Below are 20,135 nucleotides of genomic sequence, written 5' to 3'. Positions count from 1 at the left end.
TCCAGAGATCCTGTGTGGAGATGGGACAAAGTTCCAGAAGGACAACCATCACTGCAGCCCTCCACCAATCTGGGCTTTCTGGCAGAGTGGCTAGACAGAGACAGAAGCCTCTCCTCAGTGCAAAACACATGAAAGCCTGCTTGGAGTTTGCAAAAAAGTACCTGAAGGACTCTCAGACTGTGAGGAACAAGATTCTCTGGTCTGATGAAACCAAGATTGAACTGTTTGGCCTCAATTCTAAATGTTACGTCTGGAGGAAACCAGGCACCGCTCATCACCTGCCCAATACCATCCCGACAGTGAAGCGTGGTGGCGGCGGCATGCTGTGGGGGTGTTTTTCAGCAGCAGGGACTGGGAGACTGGTCAGGGTTGAGGGAAAGCTGAATGGAGCAAAGTACAGAGATATCCTCAATGAAAACCTGTTCCACAGCGCTCAGGACCTCAGACTGGGCCAAAGGTTCACCTTCCAACATGACAATGATCCTAAGCACACAGCCAAGACAACACAGGAATAGCTTAGGGACAACTCTGTGAAAGTCCTAGAGTGGCCCAGCCAGAGCCCTGACTTGAACCCTATTGATCAACTCTGGAGAGACTTGGAAATGGCTGTCCACCGACGGTCCCCATCCAACCTGATTGAGCTTGAAAGGATTTGCAAAGAAGAATGGGAGAAAATCCCCCAATCCAGGTGTGCAAAGCCTGTTACATCATACCAAAAAAGACTCACTGTAATTACTACCAAAGGTGCTTCAACAAAGTACTGAGTAAAGGGTCTGAATACTTAAGTACATGTGATATTTCAGTTTTTCCTTTTTAACAAATTTACAGACATTTCTAAAATTCTGTTTTCACTTTGTCATTATGGGGTACTGAGTGTAGATTAATGAGGAAAAAAAATGAATTTGAACGATTGTAGTATCAGGCTGCAACATAACAAAATTGAAAAAAGTGAAGGGGGTCTGAATACTTTCCGAATACACTGTATATAGCTGGATGCAAGGCCCCAGAGTTAATACTAGCAGTGCAAAACCTTGTGAATATGTTAACAATTAATTGGTTATTAAGAACTGCAGTAGTTCCCACATAGTTTGCAAATTTAGTCATTCTCTGGTGATTAAGTACAAATAGAAAAATTTATTGTTTGCCTGGGCTCACAAATGAGTAAAGCAGTTGAACACATAGTACTACACTCCTATCACTATAAAATAAGCTTTTGATATTTTGCAGGAAAAGTTGCACAAGAATTTCTGAATGAACAAGAAATGAAAGAAGCTAGCCTCCTTAGCCCAGAAAAGTTTATAGGTATAATTTTCAAGGATTCTATGTCCTACCATCTCAGAGTTCCTAGACAACTGATTCCAGTATCTTCAAGTCATTTAGAATTAAAAAGTAAGTGAATATATAAGATGTATGTAATTAAAAAAAATACAGCACTTAGCCTTGCCTAATTTTGTGCAATGTTGAAATAAGGATGTAAAGAATTTATGCTATAAAAATAGTATAATAAAAGTGTTTAGTAGTGATAGGTAGTAGGAGCCATTGCATGTGATTTTAGGTCATGCAAATTATGTAAACTCCAATAATTTGGTGAAAGGGATGATATATCCAAACAATTAAACATAATAATATCACTAAATATATGCTTTTATATTTCTGCACATTAGAATTACTGTTGACCACCCTAGATTCATTGGGCCATTTGTCCATTCCATGATGACGTAGAATAATGGAGATGCAATGAGTTCATAGATTGTTGGGATTTGAATGTATACAACAGAAACACCCCAGTTTTAGCATATTTAAACAATTAAAGTAAATTAATATATTCTTTCATATAATTTGTTTTTTCCATAGCTAGTTGTTCGAGACCTTCTGAAATGTGCGAAGCTGAGGTATACTGGTACTATGGATTTACCGCACTGCAGAACTGCATTGATGCAGCAATTATACAGGTAAGTGTAAATAATTTAGAATTTTTACACTTGAAGTTTTAAACAGTACTGATTTTTTTTCTTGAATTTTGACAGTGACTAGGTTACATATCACACCAAACCATGATTTGCTAAACTGTGGTTTATTGAATAAACTGTAGCTGATTAGGTTCACAATCCATACTAAGACAGAAAAGATGGTTTACAATGGCTTTCGTTGAATACCATATTAAAACAAAGGTACATAAACCACATTAGTATGTAGTGTGACATATAAACATTGGCAACAATTCATATGAGAGAGGTCATACTTAGAACCTCCCCATGAAGAGAAAAGTATTCTCACACTCTTACAAAATAGTTAACAAAACTCCCAGTGTTTCAATTTTTGATGTAAGTAATTAGTAATTTATTTGTTTCCATTTCCAAGCAAGGGACAGGTCCTATTAAGTTGCTGTTGTATATATCTTTAATAGAGATGTATATATTATAATATATATATGTAGGAAATGTCCCATGTTAGTGAAATAGTATTAGTGCTCTGCTTGACTGTGATTTTTAGCCAGAATGGTGATAAGAAACAACCCTTTCAAGTCTCATGTGTTGAGCAAAACAAATCATTTAATTTAAATCTAAGTTCTTCCACTGACCCCAAAAGGAGGGGTTGCTGCCCCCCCACAACAACCTGCATAACCTCAACATCTCACCAGGCCTGGGGGTCAGGGGGTGGGGCTGAGCCCGTTCATTAATTATGTTAACTTGTGACTGATGGATCTGTTTGTTTGTTTGTTTGTTTGTTTGACTTCAGCTGCCATTTTATGTGTGTTGTTTTTGTTTTTCTGTGTTTTTTTTAACACTTTAATATTTTTCTTTTAACACTGTTAGCTGCCCAGAGTCATGAACTTGAGATGGGTAGTCATATAAATTGAAATCAATCAGTCAATCAATCTGATTGAGATGGTTGGGGAATCCCGACTAGCAGAATTTGAAAAAGATAGGAAGTTGTAGCCAGGAGGAAGAAATGCTGTCAGTAGCAGATTTTCACTTGGGCAGGGCTCGATTTTCCCCTTTGATATATTCAAATTTATCACTGACTTTGAAAACAGAAACGAGCTGTAAGAGCTCTAGTAATATTCAGCTTACTTTAACCCTCCCTTCTTTTTCTAAGTTTAAGACCAATCATTCCATTTTGGAAGGCCTAGAGGAAACAGAAGCTGTCATAATGGGAAAATCTGCTGCAGTGGAAATTGATTATTTTCTTTGCGGAGTCATTCTGATTTACTTAGTGATTGCTTTTTCGCCATTTGGATATTACTTGACAATCCATATCATGACAGAAAAAGAGAAGAAATTGAAAGAATTTTTAATAGTCATGGGACTTCAAGACACGGCATTTTGGTATGTGAGCCTATTCTGTTATATTAAATAAATACTATGAGTATAACATCATCTCCTAATACTGCATTATTCTAGTAATAAGAAAAGCAGCATATCATACCTTGGATCCTAGGATAAGGTAACTTAAGGAACTGAACAAAATAAAAATCCATCTCAGTTTTATGTTTCTCCCTTTTGCTCTATTCCAGGCACTGGAAGCCCCTTCCAAAAGTTTTGCTAAAACCTTTAAACTTAGATTATTTACATTTGAGGTTTAAGTTATAAAACAGAATGCTCCTGAGATGTATTTAATCTTGGTTGTGTGATGATAGTTTAGTGCTTCTAGTTCAAAAACATCAAATGTAAATAAGTAAAACAATACTTTCTCCAATATCCTTTACATGTTGACTGAAACATTAGAGTATAACAGTTTTTCTAATTAAATATAATGTTCTTGATAATGTTAATATAACAGAAATATAATCCTGTTTTGAATGAGCGTGGTTGTGTTGTGTTGTAGATTATTGTTTGTAAGTTATTTCTGTCTTTATCTTTCTTTAATACTTATCTACTAAATATTTATATTTTTAGCCCAAATGTATTAAGTAATTTTCAACAACTGGATTTTTGATTTTGTATATCAGCTATAAAATGGGAAGTCAGTTCTTTTGAGTTAATAGCTACAGTTGTGACATAATGTTTGTTAACAGTACATCGTATGAGGTTGATTATTACAGAAATTAAATCTGTAAACTATTAATGCTACTAGAAGGATGTAAAATTCAAACTATATGCCAAAACAGAAAAAACTGGAAATAGTCGTTTAAGAAAACTAGAGCTTTTCTTAAAATGTGATGTAAGATTTACTGAATCTGTTTGCTTGTGCAAGGATGCTAAAGATCATGAGGGAAGCATCTTAATCTATGCTTCAGATACTCTTACACAAAAGGATGCCATCTTTGAGCATGACTCCACTTACTTTACAATGACCAAACTATTAACTTCTTTTAAAAACTATGTCGTTTTACAATCATATCAATGTCTTGTGATGATCACCTCCATAATAAAGCATCTGTACCACAATGCTTATAGGCAGGAACAACAAAGGCAATTGTATGACACAGTGAGGGATTTTAAAGTGCAGATACTTTTCAGCATCTGTAATACCATAATACAATCCTCCATGATTTGAATCAGATTCATCTACAACACTATGGAGTAACAAACTCCAAAGCTTACCAATTAGAGTTCTTCCTGGCATAAGCATATTTCCAACTTAGTACTTTGCCTAATTTCTTTCCATATGTCTTTTGAGTAGCTGTCCGCAGTACAGGTAGCCCTTACTTACCAACTGCCTTGTTTAGCAACCATTTGAAATTATGACAGTTGACAAAAGCCCAGCTTTGTGATCAGTCCTCACACTTACGGCTATTGCAGCATCTCGCAGTTATGTGATCACCATTCAGGTGCTTCACAACTGGCATGCATTTATGACTGTCACAGCGTCCCGCGGTCACGTGATTGCCATTTACGAGCTTCACAACCAGCTTCCAACAAGCAGAATTAACAGAGAATACGGAAGTGAAATTGCAAGTTGCAGTCACATGATGTCTCACTTAACGACAACAGCGATTTGCTTAATGACAGAAGCAGAAGTAACATCGTAAGTCTGGCATGGTCACATGATTTTTCACTTAGCAACCATGGCACTTAGCAACGGAGTTGCTGGTCCCAGTTGTGGTCGGTAAGCAAGGACTACCTTATCTTTCTGAAACCTTCAGTCATTTTCTGTGCTGCTAGTTTTCATGAAATCATGGAATCTAAAACCTATGCTCTTTTCATCTTCAGTACATCTTTACAGTCCCATTCCAGTTTATTTCATTTCTCTTCTCCCATTTTCTGTATTTATTTCCTGCTCCTTCCCTATCCATTTTTTTCAGTTCTACAATTTGGTATTTATTTTAAATTAAATACTTATTTTCAAATGCTGTTGCTATTCTATAAAAATGTCAGAGTGAGAATGGAGTGAAAACAAGTTAAACATCTTGAGAAGTAGCATTCTGCAGAGTACAGAAGAAATGTTAAACCTGGTTTGAGTAATTTGCTGGAGGAACATTTAAACAAGTTTAATCAATTGTAATGAGACCCTCAGTTTCAAAGCAACTATTCACTGAGGGTCAAACCAGAGATGAATGTAAATGTGTCTTTGCATTGATTGTGTAGTTTTTAGAAAAAATAATTTTCTAAATTGGAGTTGGGTGGCTAATAAATTTAAATGTAAATAAATAAATACATAAATAAATAGTTAGCATCATCTGGGAAAGGAGGACAAATGGAGAATGACTGGAACCTAGCAGGCAAGGTGGCATCTGGAGAAAAACTCCTTTTGTAGAAATAATATTAGTATTAGGAGAAATTCAAATTTAAGCAATAATTTTAGATGAATCTTAAAACAATTTATTTCAGCTTGTTGCAATAGCATAATCTTTTCATGAAAAGTATGTTTGTGAATAATTATATTCCTTCAACTAAAAATCCCATAACCTAGTCCAATATTAGTTGTTTTCCACCCATTAATAGCCATTTCTGGATAGAAAGCTACCCAGTAAACCCCTTCTTTTGGAGTTTAATTAACGTAATATGTTACAAAACATAATGTTACCTACAGCAATCATTCTGTATTCTTCTAATATCTGCTACAATCCTGTATTTCTGTGCTTTATTTACTTCGCGTAGGAACTTCTGTAAGGGCTGTTCCTCTTTATTGCCCTGAATACTTTCATTCAAATTAATAATTTGCGCAGGTTACTTTGAATTCATGAATCTTCGTTTTATGCTTCTTTTTTCTAGGCTGTCTTGGGTCCTACTGTACTCCAGTCTGATATTTGTCATGTCTCTTCTCATGTCGATCATTGCAACATTCTCTTCGCTTTTCCCCAAAAGTAGCAGCTTTGTGATATTTCTTCTTTTTTTCCTGTATGGAATATCCTCCGTAAGTGTGTGTGTGTGTGTGTGTGCGCGCGCACACTCCTTGTCACTATGCTGTGGATACTGTGTTAACAAGTGTGAGTTCACCTGGCTGCTGATGTTCTTAGAGAATAATTCTAGGATCTTTTTACAAAGGTAGCCAACAATACAGACATATTCCAATAGATTTGGAATATATATCAGGAACCTGTACAGTTCTGGCAAATGCATTGCTTTAAACAAAGAATAGCATCCATATCAGGAACAGTATTGTATGTGGATATTCTTCCCGTGCAACACACCCCAAATAATTGGAAAAGGTGCTTTGAAGCATGCAGGGGTGAGAATGTAGCAGATATTCACAACTCGGGATCCAGCAACACAAAGATATCATAGCAATTTATCCCATGGCAAAGTGACTAGATGTCCAGCTACTATGTAAGTGTCCCTTATATAGATGCATTCTCTTCCCTTGTAGTGCTAGACAGTCAAGCTGCAAAAAGCAAAATAAAACCCCTCACTTTTTTTTAAGCCAGACAAGGCCAAAAATGAAACAAACCAGAAACCAAAAACCTAGATCCCATCATTACAGTCCACATAGCATCATAATGTGTAACACAGCCACATTAAGATTATACGTGGACCAGAAAAGAGCTTAAGCCTCACTAAAGAATGATGTTCTCCCACAAACAGTTCCATAGTTGTGAAAAAGGCAAGCTATTTGCACAGGAACGCCCTTTATTCCTTAAGGAGAGTAGGAATCTCAACATGCTATTCACCTGCACTAGCACTATGGCCTATCCATGATCTTAGTAGGAGCGATCTAAGATAGCAGTCCAAGCCTTGCAATAGGGAACGTTGATTTGATTCTTTCAAAAAAGCAATCTTCAAATTTTGGCTGTTGGTTAATAACTGTAATGTCTGATGTGTAAGAAGTGGAGAAAGCTGAACTAGAACTTGTATTTCTTATTGCTCAGTTTAATGTTTTAAATTTATAATCACATAATCCAGAATGAGGAAGTTTTTAATAGGGTCTTTGCCCTGTGGAATGCAACAATTTTAGCATAGACAAGGTTTGAAGTTTCAGCTGCAGGGACAGTGTCTCTTTCAAGAAGGATAAAATATGTGTACATTTTGCGAGGGCTCCCTTATTAATTTTATCCCTTCTGTTTTATGTGCTTTTATAGTTTTTTATTTGTAATTGTTTTTAGGTATTCTTTGCCGCCCAGAGTCACTTTGTGTGAGATGGGCGGCTATATAAATAGGATAAATAAATAAAAATACACAGAAATATACCTGAAATAATATCATGTTACAAACAATATAGTCCCAACACATCTCCAGGGCATTAGGTTGGAGAGGTTGGTATGCTCTATTCTCTGTAGGATGTTCTATGTGAGACAGACATTACTTTTTGTCTTTTGTGATAGGTGGCCATGTATAAAAATCTGATCTTGACGTTCTTGCGCACTGAAACGTGTTTTCTACTTTTGTTTAGATTTCCTTTGCATTTATGCTAACATCACTTTTTAAAAAATCAACAAATGCTGGCTCAGCTCAGTATTTCACCACTGTGGCTTTTGGTGCTGTAGGTCTGACCATTGTCCTGTTGGAAGACTTTCCAAAATCCTTTGTGTGGTCATTAAGTCCACTGTGTGAGTGCACATTTTTAGTTGGCGTAGCACAGGTTAGTAAAGCATCCTATTTGCCTGTCAGTATGAACTTTATTGTACTTTGATACATGACAAATATACGCTTGTTTTGAACTTTCAGTAAATGTAATGCTTGTTTATTAATGGCTTTCTCATTCATTCCGATGTGAATTTTTCTGTTTAAAATTAGAACTGTGTCTTGTTAATACTGAAACTTGTGCACTAATTGCATCTTAATTAAAATTTGTGCAGAGATTTGTGGGGTTGGCATTTGACTTCAATAAAAAGAACTGCATCGCGTATCATAAGCTTTCATACTAAATATTGTTTGTATGGCATTATCACAGTGAACTTACTGTTTAGTGCTTTGTACAGATTTGTATTTCCTTAGATTTAGGCACAGTGCTTGATGAGCTAGGATGTTCACTTTCAGTATAAATGTTACTTCTAGTTAGTTGGCTTTGCCATTAATTCAAGCTATAAAACCCTTTTTCTTCCTATTCCCACTTGGCAGGGAAATTTTCCACTTTGCTTTTCTCACTGCTTAGAGTACATTTTATGTGCCAGAAGCATGATATTAAGCTGTATATTGGGTTCTCTGGAGAAATTGTTTTTGCAAGCACACTTTTCTAGCAGAAAGCAGTTGTAGTGGAATGGAGGAGAGGGAGGAGAGGGAGCTGCTGACTTTTAATGTTGCTGAATTTTTGTGAAATCACAATCTGAGTGGAACTGAATAATAAAATAACATAAATTATAAGAACAGTCTGAAGTTATAATCATAGGCATCTATGGGAGGGGAAGGGGGCAAGTGATACAACACATGTCATGATATCCTGATGGAAACTGTATGACTTGCCTGCTTGTATCCAATGTCAGGACATGAATGCAAAAGGGTAGGATTTGTATTATGACATCACCATACATGTTTCAGCTATTTTTTTGTTATCAAAATAGTAGTGGGTGCCTATGAATGGAGCCTTTAGTTTAAAGTAAGGAAGATGTAAAATATAGCCTCTTTCTTATATGCTGCTACACTCCCCAATATTCCTTTTTGCTTCCATGGTCACAACTTCTATCGTAGTGCCAGCTGCAAAATAGAGTTGAAGGCTTGGAGAGGAGAGAACATAATGAATGTAGAGTTCTGATTTTCTAAGCTTTCATTAGCTTCTAACTGCTGGTTCCAATCTGAATTAAGCTTGAGCAAAATTTCCCTCTCATTGTATTATTCTGTGTTAATCGAATTCGATTTATGTAACAATACATTATTTTTCCTTATTTTTCCTTAATATTTTAATACTGCTCCACTTTCACATTTGCTTGCAGGTTATACATCTGGAAGATTATGAAGAAGGAGCTGTTTTATCAAATTTAATCCATGGCCCTTATCCACTAATTATTACTCTTACACTATTGGCCCTTGATAGCATGCTTTATCTACTCCTAGGGATTTATTTTGATCAAGTGATTCCAGGTATGTTTATTAGAACTGGAAAAGAATGCAGATGGTGAGAGATGTTCAGTAACCATTCAGATATGGTACTTAAGTGGGGAAGCAGTCATTGTGAATAATGGAGAACTTTGGTCTTGTGAGAGAGCGTCCGTGGGACTTAACATTCCTATTCTGGGATGCATATTACAGAAGGTCAGGGAAAAAAGAAGGCATTATATATAATCAACTACTTTTCAAATTGTGCTAAGCCATGGTTTGTTAAACCTTGGCAGTTGGATAAACTAAAATTGGCTGAGTTTGCACCACTGAATATGCCATAACCCATGGTTTTCAAACCACAATACATAGCTTCATACCATACAACCAAAAATAAATCATATTATGAATTGTTTCATTGTGTAAACCCAGCCAACTAGTGAACAAATCTTTATGCAGCAGGATAAACATCACATGTATATTTCCAGATAACAATTTATAAGCTGCATTAGGCAACATAGAGTCACACTACACAAATTATACAGACATGTATGTAGTTGTATATGCTCTCTGCCCACATTATTCAGTTTTCCCCACATAAAGATTGAATGCTATACTTCCAATGGACAAATGGAGAAAATATACCTTTAGGTACATGTGGATCTGGTACTCCAGTCAGTCAATTATCTGTCTAATTCAGGATGAAATGAAGATGTACCTCATTCAGGGTGAACCATTTAAAATCACATTTCTCATGTATTTTCTACATACTGAGATAAATCTGACCATTAAATCACATCAGTTGACAACTAAATGGACTATTCCTGTACTATTTTTTAACTGGCAAGCCTTGGCAGTATACACTCTGCATGCTTTTTCTTAGCTTAGCTTCTTCAAATTACTTTTATGCTCGATCTTACTTATAACTATTAGTTATGCAAACTTAATATGGGAATAAATCTGTGCAAGTACAGTAATCTTCACAACTTTCTAGTATTGATTCTAATTCCCTGTGCCCTTGAACAATCCTGCCAAGAAAAAACAGAAGAGTACTCAAAAATGAAATGATGTAGGCTGGCGAGGAGAAATAAGGTCTTGATCAGTTGGAGGAGTTTTTCACTGTTGTATATATAGAGTAGAAATATTAAAAGTATTTTAACTTTACTTTTTTGAAATGTCCCAGTGGTCCAAAATATTTAATGTTTACACTTTTATATATGGGTATTTTATTTTCAGGAGCATATGGATTGCGACGAAGTTTTTTCTTCTTTTTAAAACCTTCATTTTGGATAAAAAGAACAAGAAATTATGAGGAATTGCATGAGAGCTGTAATAATGAAAACCTAGATTTCAGTGAGGTCACTGAGCCTGTACCTTCCGAATTTAGGGGAAAAGAAGCTATCAGGTATCACAGATTAATTTTGGTTAAATTTAAATTGATCATACTGTCATAGTAGTTAATATATATTTTGTATGAGAAAGTAACTTATTTATACAGCCGCAAATAATGAGTGACTTTAGTTGAATAAGGTTTTTCTTTTTAAAATGCAGGAACATGGAGAATAAATATTATCTCCCATATAAATATTATATGATAATTTTTATGTATAAATATTCTTTATTCTGCCATATGACATTATTTTGTGTGTGGTTTTTTGGGCTGTGTTGATTTGTAGCCAAAGGGAAAACAATCCCTATTGGACAATGGCACTCCGTTACTCACTGGTTTCCATACACTTAAAACACAACACTGTAAAAAGCATCTGTATGTCGGCCCTTCAAGGTAGACCAGATCAAGTAACAGACCCCACAAAAATACACAAATTCTTCTTTATTGATACAGGCTACAATAACAGAATCTTGAAAGAGTTTCCCTTTCTTTCTCTCTGATACCAAACAGAATCAAGGCCAGTCTAGAGGAGGAGTTGTTGTTCCTCTCACCCCTTCCTATCTATCTGGGCTAAGATGATGTTTTTCTAGTGGCTGCAGGTTATCTCTGAACTCTGTGAGAGTGGCTTAAAATTCGATGCATGCAGAAGCTACAGTGTAGACTGTAACTCATATTTCTTAAAAATTGCACATGTTCTCAGAATGTCTGCCTGTCTTTTTTCAGAATCAGCCATATTGAGAAATCCTTTGTTAAAAAGGATGACATTGTGGAGGCTTTGAAAAGTAAGAATGTTTAATTTTCAATTATCTGCAACAAGTTGGAATTCTTGCACTTTTTGTAACAATGGCCTAGCATATAGGCAAGTTTTTCTTGACAGTCATTGATTCGCTAATTCATTGAGGACTTTATGTTCAAAGTTTATATTAAAGAATGGCCACTTAAGAGTAAATAAAATGTTCTTTGAATGACCATCTAAATGTTTATAATGGGGCTAGTAGCAATGCTTTCTGATGTGCCGAATTCCCCCCCAACTAATCATTTTATTTTTTAATAGATTTATCCTTTGACATATATGAGGGTCAGATCACAGCATTACTTGGACATAGTGGAACAGGCAAAACAACTTTGATGAATATTCTTTGCGGATTGTGCCCCCCTTCTGATGGTATATATTGTTAAAATGTTCTCATTTTTCTTTTTTTATGCACTCTTTTTTAATCTTGCCCATTTTTCCCTTTCTTCATTAGTCTTGGATTAGTGTTAAGTAACATCTTTCCACTTCTCTGCTGTCCATAGCATAAAGAATTCCACAACAGGCATCTAATCTCCTGTTTTAACTTTCAGTTTTACATATGAATTCTCCTGGCAAACCTGGGGTAGAAGTATTCCCCTTTCTTCCCTCTAGCAACATCTTGCCCATTTGCTGGAGAACATCCCTTTGTATTGTTGCAGGTGGCTGTTTCTCACCAAATATGGATAAATGTTCTACAATAAACTAGAAATTTAATAGATCTTGGTTTAGTGGAGTACATATGCACCAGATAAAATCTGTTCATACAGCGTATGCCTCTGAGGATACTAAAATCCTCTTTGCCATACTATACATATGTAAAATATCTAAGATATACATGCATAAAATCCCAATTCCATTTTATGCATGTGTAAATTGTGTACAATGTGTCAAATATGCATACATTTCATTTGGATTTAATGGACATTCTGCTGTATCAGACAATCCTTTCTATTAGTTTTTTAAAAGCTTTAATGTATTATGATAGCTATACCTATATCTATCTGTGTTCTATCTGTTGTTAGCTATATGATGATTTATTTCCTCTCTTCATTATTTTTATAAATTAGGGTTTGCATCAATATATGGATATCAAGTTTCTGAAATAGATGAAATGCTAGATGTAAGAAAGATAATGGGAGTTTGCCAACAGATAGATATATTTTTTGATGTATTAACTGTGGAAGAGAATTTATCAATAATTGCCTCTGTTAAAGGTATACCTCCCAATGATGTAATACAAGAGGTGAGTTAATTAAATACCACATATATACTGTGCACATTGTTATAATTTTGATCAAATAAAATTACTCAGAATGTTTTCTGTACCAAGGCCATAATCTATTAGAGGATTCATCAAGCTGAAGCCCATTAAAATATGTACCTTATGAAAATGCTAACATATGTATAACTGGATCAGTGAAATATTATTTTATAGTAAAGAAAATAGGAAATTAGAATTTATAACAAACATGTACTTTAGATTTGAAATAATTAATTTCATAATATTTTCCTTTATTTCATAAATTTGTAAAATAGGGAAGCAGTAGGGAAACAATTTCTACCAAGCCAAATGCTCCTAAAAATTTTTGTATTTAAGAAGTCATATTTCTCTGGGGGGAAGGGTGTAAGTATATATGTATGTATAAGCTCTTCCAAGGAATTTCTGATGCAGGGGATAACACCTGACTGAGCTGTTGAGCTGATTGTTTGGAGTGAGGTGATGTTAGGCTATTGTGAATGTTTTTAATGTTGTCAATTATAAGCTGTTTAGAATCTAGACTGAATTGGGTAGTACGCAAGCTTGTGTAATTAATAAACATGATTAAAAACTTTTTCTGCTGGATTTTGTAAGGTTCAGAAAGTTTTATTAGACTTGGATATGCAGCTCATTAAAGATAATCAAGCAAAAACCCTGAGTGGAGGGCAGAAAAGAAAGCTGTCAGTTGGATTTGCAGTTCTTGGAGACCCAAAGGTAAACATCAAAAGGACAGAATGGTTATTTCCCCCCCCTCATATTTGCATTGCATCTGTGCAACAGCCGAGTTTGTAAAATTAGTTACATTGCAAAATTATAATTTCTATTGAATTTATTTATTTATTTATTTATTTATTTATTTATTTGGTTTATAAAGCTGCCCATCTCACATATGTGATTGTGGGAGGGTTACAGTAAAAATAAATAAAATTCTTTATAATATAAAGAATAAAAATACATAGCAGCCATAGTAGTTATAATCTATAAGGTAGAAACAGGCCATTGTTTCAACGATTGCCTAGCTGATAGTCCTTGGTTCAGTTCTGACAACTGAATGAGGATAGGTGCCTATCTTTTAGTAGCAACATGTGACAGGGCTACCAGGGCAGATTAGTGTGAGATCAGTAAGTGAGATATCCCACATTTTAGAGCAATATTGTAGTTTTTTTGAGGAGGATTAGTTTTTTAACCCTTAGGATGCCCGCACGCTCTCTCTCTCTCGCTCTCTCATTTTGCTTCTCTATTAGTTTATTTGGTTAAACTACCATTAGCTTTGTTTTTCTCTTGAAATTTACTGAGGTGATTAGATTGCATTACTTTAGCAGTACATATCAGAGGCATGCTAATCAGACATGTATATAAATTGATTGGTTTATTGATTGAATAAATTTAAAAAATACAGAGATCAGTCTCATTCTTTCCCTGAGTATTTCAACTCCCTGGAGAAATTCCAAAATCCATTTTGCAGTGTGCCTCATAACCACATTAGTATTGCTTATGGTTCTGAATGGAGTAATAGTGCTAAGAGTTCCTCATGGTACTTTGAGCTCCTCCAGTATTGGCTGGGGCTTGTTCTGATACTTAAATATTAGAAGGAAGCCAAAGCCTTAGCGGGGATAGAATTGAGAATCTTTGTATCATTTGATCTGTGTTGTTCTGAGACTGCTTCCAAAATTCTCAAATTCCTTTCCAGGGAAACATTGAATAATGTCAACAGAATTAATAATGCCATAATTTGTGGGAAAGAAGGTGGGATTTGCCGGTTGCTTTCCTAAATCAGAAAGGTGGGAGGACACAGGATCAGGGGAATTGTCCAATGGGAGGATGTGGTAACCTGCAGTTTGGACTGAATACCTTGTGAGCCAAAGTGCCTCAATCCAGACAAGGTTTCCTTGAACCAGTGAGACTTAAGATGCTATAACCACAGGATTGCAAGAAGCATCATAAATTGTTAAGTGTAGATCTGCCCATAGTAGAAATAGTTTGTTACAATTAGTATAAAGCTGTTTTAGATTAAACTGTAGAAGTGACACTATAGTGGGATTTCTATTGTGAGTCCCAAATTAGGAGTTTCAACTTTGGATGATATTAATTTATAAAACTTCATTTTTACTCTCATGTTTGCTCATTGTTTTCTTATACGGGATTATATTCTTTGTCTGATATGATGATCTTATCACATATAATTTTGATAGAAAGTGGTGGTAAAGTTAATGAGGACTATTTCTGGTGTTTTCAAAATGATTACTTAATAATTATATGTGCATGTCTGGGTTTACATATATTTGTTTTTTTATTTAGGTATTGCTCTTAGATGAGCCAACAGCTGGTATGGATCCATGCTCACGGCAAACTGTTTGGAACCTCTTGAAAAACAGAAAAGCCAATCGTGTGACAGTGTTCAGTACCCATTTCATGGACGAAGCAGACATTGTTGCAGGCATGTTCAGAGATATGCATCCCATGAACATGGCAGTTATTCCCTTGATGGTCACTGTCTAAAAAGAATGACTAAAGGTTCCGTGTGCTCTTGTTTCTAGATCGGAAAGCTGTGATTTCCCGAGGAATGTTGAAATGTCTTGGCTCCTCTCTCTTCCTTAAGACAAAATGGGGAATTGGCTATCGTTTGAGGTATTATTAACTTCACTGCCTATTTCAAAATAGGTTATAACACCTACATTACTTGGACCTAAGCTTTGTGAAGAGTTTCTGAACCATCAAAATTTTATTTCATAGAAGAGCTGGTTAAAATGTATGAAGACTGTAGGTTACTTAACAACTGTTTAGTTGGAAGGACACTAATGGTTAGCAAACCTGGTAAAGGTTGCAGATTATAACCCAGTCTGAGATCCTATGAATAGTAGGCAGTCCTTAAATGTTTTAAATAATTAAAATTAAAAAAGGCTTATACTTTAGTTAGCTCATAGTGCTATTTTCTCACTTGGTAACAAGTACAAAGTAGCTGCTACTGTATGAGCTGCAAATGTAATAGTAAAATTATCTGAATAAATCTGTTAAAACAAAAACAGTAGAGAAGAACTATCAATTTTTTATTTACTAGGAGCCTTCAAGCACATGGGCTGTGATGAAGGGATGAACAGTTTTCACAGCCCCTGGCCACGTGCCCCCAGTGCACCATTTGTAGTACCTCAACACATCCATTGTAGATCGCATCATCAAAATTCAGTGGAGAAATTATCATTTTCAAGAAAGTTTTGGGAAGGGGTAGTTAAAGATGAGGTAGGGAGTGATTTGTTCCCAGAAGCCTCCTGCTCCTATCCCATCCTAACCCCCAACCTAAAAATTTGGCCGAATAAAATTACTCTGCCATTCTGGTGATGTCAAAACATTGCCTTATGTAGGAAGCTGAGTTGCATCCCGTCATCCTCAGATGGTACACCAATCTTGTTGAATGAAATTTGTAACCAAGTGTTATATATTATATATTATCCATTTTGAATTGCTTAAAATTAGGTTGGGCAACTGCAGCCTCAGAGCAGTGACGCATTCACTATTCCCTGGGAATGTTTTAAAATGTGTTTTTGTGTTGTATTTATTCTTCTTTTCTCTTTGTATGCCATCCAGAGTCTCAAATTCTGAGAGAGGCATCCTTATAAATCTTATAGATAAATAAATGTAAATAAAACAAAATTAAAGCACAAAAAAAGGCTTGCTGCTATTGTTAAAATAAAATAAAAAACCTAAAAATTTGAGAAAGGTCCCAATTCCATGCTACCCCATTATTTCAGCAACTTGGTCCTTCAGCAGCTCAGAAATATTTAATATGGTCCCTAGCCATCCAAAGAAATTAAACCTCAGTTTAAAGCTAAGCATCAAGTTTGTACCCTCTTTTGCTTCTCTCTTAAACTGTTAAAGCTTTGGTAACCCTTTTGGTTTCATTATAGAAAACTGAAATCATACTAGTTCTGCAATTGTCTATTTTAATGATTCCTCTCTGTAGAATCACAAAATATCCCGAAAGCCTGTTTTTCTGCAGTTGGTTTAAGAAAGCAAACATTCTCTGTTATAATCTTGTTAGGTTTAAAAATAATGAGATCCACAATGTTGCTTTTGTCCCTGCTATGTGTTTCTTTAGTATGCAAATAGACAGGTATTGTAACACAGAAGGTACAGCATTCTTGATCAGGCAGCATATCCCTGGAGCCAGTCTGTTAAAGGAGAATGAAGAACAACTTGTGTATGCCTTACCATATAAAGATACAGATAGATTTTCAGGTACAACCTATCTCTATTAAACGCCACTGAGAATTGGAAGTTGGTGGGGACACAGTAAGATCCGAGGAAACAAATGGTGGGCTAGCCACATCAGCAAGCACCACACTGGCTGCTGAATGCTTTAAAACAGGAGCGGTCTGGGAGGGCGCTGGTAAAGCTGGGAGGGGCAGGTTGATTGGTGTGTGAGTGGGATGCATAAGTTCCTTGGCTGTGAGGGGGTGCTAAGGATGGGAGGGAATTGGGGGGGGAGAAAAGAAGGCAAGTAATATCAGTGTGATGGGAAGAGGAAGGTATGGTGGGAATCTAAGGGGGCCCATGTTCAAGAACATTGGGGCCATTACTTGAGAGCTATCTCACTGTCCAGCCCACAGAACTTATCCCTGAGGCCAGCTTCCTGTAATGTCTTGGGCTCTGGCTGTCGTTTTTCATATCAACCCTAGTGATATTCAAGAAGTCTTTGAAAACTTAGCTGTTCCCCCAGCCCTTGGGTTAGGATGGGGGTTGAGCCCCTACAGGATTTTATTTGCTTGAAGAATTGCATTTTCTGGATGCATATGATTTCTGTTTCCTATTGTTTCATTACTTTTGTTAATGAAGTAACTCATTCAGAGTCTCATAGAGTTAGCCAAACTCTAAATCTAATAAATAAATAATCTGGAAAATCATTCAAAAGCGTTTTGCCACTTTTATATGGAAGAAAATTATTATGGCTCCTCTTAAAGAGTAGTGCCCTAAATTCTTTTGGAAATAATTCTTCCTCTTCCTCCTCTTCCAGCACTCTTTGCTGATCTAGATACTCATTCCCATTTGGGTGTTATTTCTTATGGCCTTTCTACCTCAACCCTAGAAGATGTATTTTTCAAACTGGAAGTTGAAACAGAAATTGACCAACAGGGCCAACAGGGTGAGAAACCGTTATATAACTTCATGTAGTACTTATCATATGATCATGATGAAATTATTAAAACCATATTTCACTTTATAAAATATGATTTGTAATTTTGGGACTATTGTACAAAAGCACATTCTTTAAAAAATTTATAGGACAAGATGATTAAAACTCCAAGAAAATAATAATATATTTATTTCTGAGAATTGTGCCATAAGGGTATATGAAAGTGGCTGTATGTATTTTTTTTTTCCCATGAATGGTGCTGATGTTCTCCAAAAAAATTTCATTAAGCATTTAATGAATTATGAAATGTTGCAAACAGTGCGATGCCAAGCTTTATAGACTTAGTTAGAAAATATAAATATAAAAATATTTAAATTTCTTATTCCTTTATTTCCCAGATTTTGGTGTTTTTAATTCAGAGCAAGCTGACGAGAAAATGGATACAAACTCTGTTGATGAAGTAGAGCAAAGCCTGTTAATGCTATCTGTGACAAAATCTTGTGCAATAAGCAATAAGTCTCTTTGGAGAAAGCAGGCCCTTGTAATTGCAAAGGTTCATTTTCGTAATTTTAATCGTGACATTAAATCAATGTCAGAAGTGTAAGTATCTCCACATTGAGTTTCCTCTAAATTTTGGAAAGTATTTAATTAATATGAAAAAGATAAATATAAAACATTGTTCTTACTCAGTTGATCACGTATTTCCCAGAATTATAAAAATGTCCTGTGTGGAATAAAATATAACTTGTTGAAAATAAGAATACAATTTGTGATTTTAAATATAGGGCAGTTCTCTCTGTGGGTTTACACCCACTGGAAAACTGAGTTGCTTGGGAGATGGGCAAACAGTAATTTTTATTACCAATAGGCTGAGCAACTGTCAGGCCTAGCCCAAGGAACTCCTGGAGACCGTGTAGGTTCAATCAGCAAGGTTTATTTGCCAGCACCTGTTTACAGAAATCTTCTCAGACTGACCAGCAGTTCCCATGCACAACTCTCTACTATTTTCTGGAATGTTTAGGGATGCGCCAGCTTTCTCCGCTTATCTCCAGAGCATTGCTCTGGAGACGAGAGCACTGTTTTCACTCCCCCTTCTTCCATTCCAGTCCATCACAGCAACACAGGTTGCTTAACTTTGGAATTTTAAGTACCCAGAAGCTAGAGAAGAAAGAAGGCTAATTAGAGGTAAAAGAGATGGACACCAGTTTTTACAACATCCAGAAATTTTGGCTGCATGCATGCCAGAAAGTAATTTGTGTTCTGTTGAATACAACAGTTCCTACATTATATAGATGCTGTGTTTTGGGGAAACTGAAGCATTTGTAAATATGCTTCAACAAATGAAACATTTAAATTTGTGGCAAAGGTTTTCAAATTTCATGAAAAATGTGACCAAATTTCAATATAGTCAGTTTAATCATATTACAAGGGATGATTTCCCCACCCACCCATTTTAGTCTGAATATTCTTAAACAGTATATGCCTAGATTTCAAACTGCCACAAACTGAGAATTTTTTTTAATAAAATGTCAGTAATGTAGTGAATTGTGAGCTTCATACAAGAGTAGAATCCTATTGATCTGGATATTTCATTAGACAGTTTCTTTTATCTGCAAATTCCTTTATCTCAGGTTTGCACATAATTATTATTAATAGGCCTTAGATCAGAGGGTTGGGCTTAAGTGATAAGATTTTCTTTATTTTGCAGCAAAGATGCAGTGACATTTGCTTAATTGAAATAGTAGTTGGAGCCTTTCGTTTGACAGCTCCTTCTGTGAATTTAATGATGTATGGATTGGAGGCACATTGCAACTTTTTTCCAATAGATCCAGAATTGGGGGGATTCTTTCAATGAATGCTGGACCAGTAAGATCTCATCAAGGTCCATCTTTTATCAGGGATTACTTTAGGGCTGTACATGTCGACCACTTTTCATTTCTAATATTTAGTCTGTGCAAACTGTGCTGCTGTAATTCATGCTGTAGTTCTCAAGCCATTTTCTAAAATCAGGAAGGTTGTCAAATTGCAAGAGCAGAAAGCTCTTACAAGATCTTGTGCATACATTGCCTATTTACAAAGTTTTCCTTGCTAGTAAGAGAACTTGTCAAGGGAACATATCTGTTAGCATATGAACATTATATTTTGGACCTCCCTAATTTATTTTTGCAACTAAACATGCAACTTTTCTGAGCTGATACTACACTTTTAGATCT

General features: G+C 35.6%; 1 protein-coding gene across 7 annotated transcripts in view; it reads left to right on the top strand.

Moving 5' to 3' along the window:
- The window catches only part of LOC103056678 (cholesterol transporter ABCA5-like), a 57,355-nt gene that overhangs the window by 14,802 nt on the left and 22,418 nt on the right, over positions 1–20,135 (top strand). For 6 of the 7 annotated variants that reach the window (XM_025173387.2, XM_088138326.1, XM_088138327.1 and 3 more), the window contains 16 exons: positions 1,228–1,389; positions 1,855–1,952; positions 3,100–3,329; positions 6,159–6,300; positions 7,774–7,962; positions 9,251–9,398; positions 10,590–10,758; positions 11,467–11,525; positions 11,798–11,908; positions 12,604–12,779; positions 13,389–13,508; positions 15,093–15,231; positions 15,332–15,422; positions 16,888–17,027; positions 17,803–17,931; positions 18,321–18,522. In XM_025173387.2, coding sequence (XP_025029155.1) covers positions 1,228–1,389; positions 1,855–1,952; positions 3,100–3,329; positions 6,159–6,300; positions 7,774–7,962; positions 9,251–9,398; positions 10,590–10,758; positions 11,467–11,525; positions 11,798–11,908; positions 12,604–12,779; positions 13,389–13,508; positions 15,093–15,231; positions 15,332–15,422; positions 16,888–17,027; positions 17,803–17,931; positions 18,321–18,522 — 2,305 coding nt within the window. Of the gene's footprint in view, positions 1–1,227; positions 1,390–1,854; positions 1,953–3,099; positions 3,330–6,158; positions 6,301–7,773; positions 7,963–9,250; positions 9,399–10,589; positions 10,759–11,466; positions 11,526–11,797; positions 11,909–12,603; positions 12,780–13,388; positions 13,509–15,092; positions 15,232–15,331; positions 15,423–16,887; positions 17,028–17,802; positions 17,932–18,320; positions 18,523–20,135 lie in introns of those variants that run through there. The other variant, XM_088138329.1, reaches the window with a different exon arrangement.

Source organism: Python bivittatus, unplaced genomic scaffold, assembly GCF_059951505.1.
Source record: "Python bivittatus isolate LINGU-HERP-01145 unplaced genomic scaffold, Pbiv_v1 ctg000220_np1212, whole genome shotgun sequence".
In the NCBI taxonomy this organism is placed as follows: Eukaryota; Metazoa; Chordata; class Lepidosauria; order Squamata; family Pythonidae; genus Python; species Python bivittatus.
The sequence above is the reverse complement of the archived record's forward strand: the minus strand, read 5'-3'. Positions and strand labels throughout refer to the sequence as shown.